Source organism: Nicotiana attenuata, chromosome 11, assembly GCF_001879085.1.
Source record: "Nicotiana attenuata strain UT chromosome 11, NIATTr2, whole genome shotgun sequence".
NCBI classification, from domain to species: Eukaryota; Viridiplantae; Streptophyta; class Magnoliopsida; order Solanales; family Solanaceae; genus Nicotiana; species Nicotiana attenuata.
This window is the reverse complement of record NC_031999.1, coordinates 2,139,193-2,142,678: the sequence shown is the minus strand read 5'-3', so window position 1 is coordinate 2,142,678 and position 3,486 is coordinate 2,139,193. Positions and strand designations below refer to the sequence as shown.

At 46.5% G+C, this 3,486-nt stretch overlaps 1 protein-coding gene across 1 annotated transcript; it reads right to left on the bottom strand.

The window, feature by feature from the left end:
* Nucleotides 2,779-3,255, bottom strand: LOC109234652. Its single transcript, XM_019400721.1, has one exon. The coding sequence runs from the start codon at nucleotides 3,253-3,255 to the stop codon at nucleotides 2,779-2,781; it is 477 nt and encodes a 158-aa protein (XP_019256266.1).

Below are 3,486 nucleotides of genomic sequence, written 5' to 3'. Positions count from 1 at the left end.
TATTTGATAAACGACCAAGGGGAGGTGACTGAGTGGAGATGTTTGCCTTCTTGGTGAATCATTGGGGAGTACTTTTAGCACTGCTCGCATTTCCTTACGAAGTCTGCGACATCCTTTTTCATGGTGGGCTAATAATATCCCGCCCGTATGAGGCATCTGACCAGTGCTCGATTGCTGGAGTGAGCTCAATAATGGCCTTTGTGGACTTCTTCGAGGACTCCCTGAGTGTGGTTCGAACCCAAGCACTTCGCCAAAGGGCCGTCGTAGGTCCTCTTGTACAGATTGCTACAGAAAATACTGTACCTGGCCACTTGCATTCTTAGTTTCTTGGCCTCTTTTTTGTCGCCATGGAGAATGTCATCCTACAAGTATGCGAAAATACAATTGCGCCCGTCCCAAGTTACGTTTATGGTTCTTACCACGACTTGGTCTAGTGATGAGTTGAGGAGATCGACCATGCTTTTGTCTCCGATCGCAATATTTTTGGTAGCTGTGACTGATTTGGTGAGGCCATCTGCCTCGGTATTATATGTTCATGGGATTTGATCGAGCTAACATTAGTCGAACTCAGGCAGTAGCTTGCAGATTTTGGTCTGGTATTTTTGCAGTCTTTGTTCCTTGATTTGGAAAGTCCATGTGACTTGGTTGTTTACGAGCTGGGAATCACAACGCAGTTTTAACCGTTTCACTCCATATTTGAGTGCTAGCCTTAACCCTGCAATTATAACCTCATATTCGGCCTCATTGTTAGTCATATTCGGGGCACCTTATGGACTGGCGAATCACTTCGCCTATTGGGACCTAGAGCACGAGTCCCAGCCCGGACCCTGATGCAGTGGATGTGCCATTGGTGTACAGGACCCAGAGGTCTTGTGTTTCGAGGGAAGTATGGGTGGATTCCCTTTCAACTTTAGGCATTATTTTTGCGCTGAAGTCGGTGAGCACTTGTGCTAGTACGTAATATCGTGCTCACTTAGCTCGGTGGCCCATTTGGCCAGCCTTCCTGATAGCTCGGGTTTATGCGAAATTCTCCTTAGGGGAAAAGTTCTGACGATCGAGATGGGGTGACATTGGAAATATGGTCTAAGCTTCCGTGAAGCTACGACCAAGGCCGGAACCAAATTTTTGAGGTGTGGGACCTCTTCTCGGCGTCGACGAGTGGTTTGCTAATGTAATAGATGGGAGATTGTGTACCTTTGTTCTTTGCGGATCAAGACAACTTATGGCAACCTCAGATATGGCTAGATAGATGAAGAGTTGCTCCAGGTTTGGATTTCAAAAGCAAGGGCGGTGATGACAGGTATGCCTTTAGTTCTCGCAGAGCCAGGATGCACTCGGAAGTCCATTTGAGGCCATTGTCATTCTTGAGTACGCCAAAGAATTTATGGCACCTATCCGACGACTGCGAGATGAACCTTGATAGGGCAGCGATGCGACTAGTCATCCTTTGGAATTTTTTTGGTGGTTAATATTTCTGGTATCCCCTCAGTAGCTTCGATTTTGTCTGGTTTAACCTCGATCCCTCGCTGCGATACCAGTAAACCCAAGAATTTTCCCGGGGCTACCCCGAATGCATATTTCTCCAGGTTCAGCTTCATTCCGTACCGTTTGAGTATGCCGAAAGTTTCTTTCAAACGATCGATGTGATCTTCTCCCCTTTTGGACTTGACCAGCATGTTGTATATATATACCTCCATTGTTTTGCCGAGATGGTCTTTGAACATACATGTTACCAATATTTGATAAGTAGCCCCATCATTTTTTAGTCCAAACGGCATGACCCTGTAGCAATACATTCCTTGGTGGGTGATGAACATGGACTTTTCCTGTTCTTATTTTTCCATGAGGATCTGCTTATAGCCTGAGTAGGCGTCCAAGAAACTTAGTAGCTGATGCCCGGCCGTTGCGTCAATGAGTTGGTCGATATGAGGTAATGGGAATGAATCCTTCGTACATGCTTTGTTTAAATCTGGGAAATCCACGCACATCCGCCATTTCCCATTTATCTTTTTGACCATCACCACGTTGGCGACCCACTTGGGGTACTTTGACTCCCTGATGAAACCATTTTCTAACAATTTTTCCACATCCTCGCGAGTGCGCCGTTGATGGCGGGGTTGAATTTATGCCTTACCTGTCTCACTGGGTGGAATGGGTGTACGTGGCGATTTCCTTTGGGATACCTAGCATATCTCCATAGTTGAAAGCAAATAAGTCTGCGCTAGTTGTTAAGAATTGACGGAATTTACCTAGTTCCCAAAGCTTGCAGCCAATATAAGCCTTCTTGTTATGATCATTGAGGTCCAATTGAATGGGGTCGAGGTCTTCTATGGTCAATCTTGTGGCTTCGACCATGTCGGGATCCTTGACGATGTCATCAATCTCATCTTGCTCCGACCTCGACCCTATTGATTGCTATGCCTCTTTTTCTTTGTATTTTCATTGTTGGGTGATTGTGTTGTCTAAGGCAATGCGAGAGTATTCCCGGGATGTGTGTTGATCTCCGTGTATACTGAATATCCCCCATAGTGTTGGGAATTTGATCACTTGGTATAGGCTGGAAGGGACGGCTTTCATTGGATGTATTCATGGTCGACCCACTATGGCATTGTATGTGGTGGCCTGATCCATGATTTGGAATGTTATATCCAGAGTTACGCCGCCGTCCAAGACGAGTAGTGTAATTTCCCCGGACGTGCGCTCAACTGCATTATTAAAATTGGTTAATGTGATGCAGCACGACACTATTTTATCCTCGAGCCTTATTTGGGTAAGGACTCAGGGATGGATAATGCATGCACTGCTTCCATCGTCTATCGTGATGCGTTTGACATCGGTATCTAAAATTCGTAAAGTAATAAACAGGGCATCTTTCTGAGGAAAAGTGAAACCGTCGACATCTGACTCGTCGAAGATGATACTCTCTCCGTGTCCACCATACCGTTCGCAGGTGATCGGCCGCTTGAGTTTGTGGGTTGTGGTAAACTTTACGCTGTTGATAGAAGAGTCATTGCCGCCGCCAATGATCATGTTGATGGTACGAGCTGGTGATGGCGGCTTTGGCGGGCCATGATGTCCGCGTCCTCTGGCGAAGTTGGTCCTACCATTGTTGCTTAATAGTTCTTTGAGGTGCCCTTGCCGTAACATTTTTATGACTTCCTGTCTGAGGGCGACACAATCTTCTGTTTTGTGCCTGTGTTCCTGATGGAACTCACAAAGGGCGTCTGACTTTCTGGTGTTCGGGTCTGACCTCATCTTTGGCGGTCACTTCACTTCTGTTCTGAGTTTCTCAAGGGCGTAGATTATTTCTGTAGGTGAAACACAAAAATTGTGAGCAGATAATAAAGGAGGCATACCTCTTTCGTTCCGATGAGTCCCCCTCCTTGGTCTGGACGGGCCTTTTTCATAGCGAAAGGGGGTGCGGCGGCCGCCCTGACATATGGTTGGTGTCGTTCCCTGTTAGGTCGTGGAATTGGGTGATCTCTG

Coding starts and splice junctions, on each gene's coding strand:
- LOC109234652 (XM_019400721.1), bottom strand. CDS start 3,255: ATGAGGTCAGACCCGAACACCAGAAAGTCAGACGCCCTTTGTGAGTTC.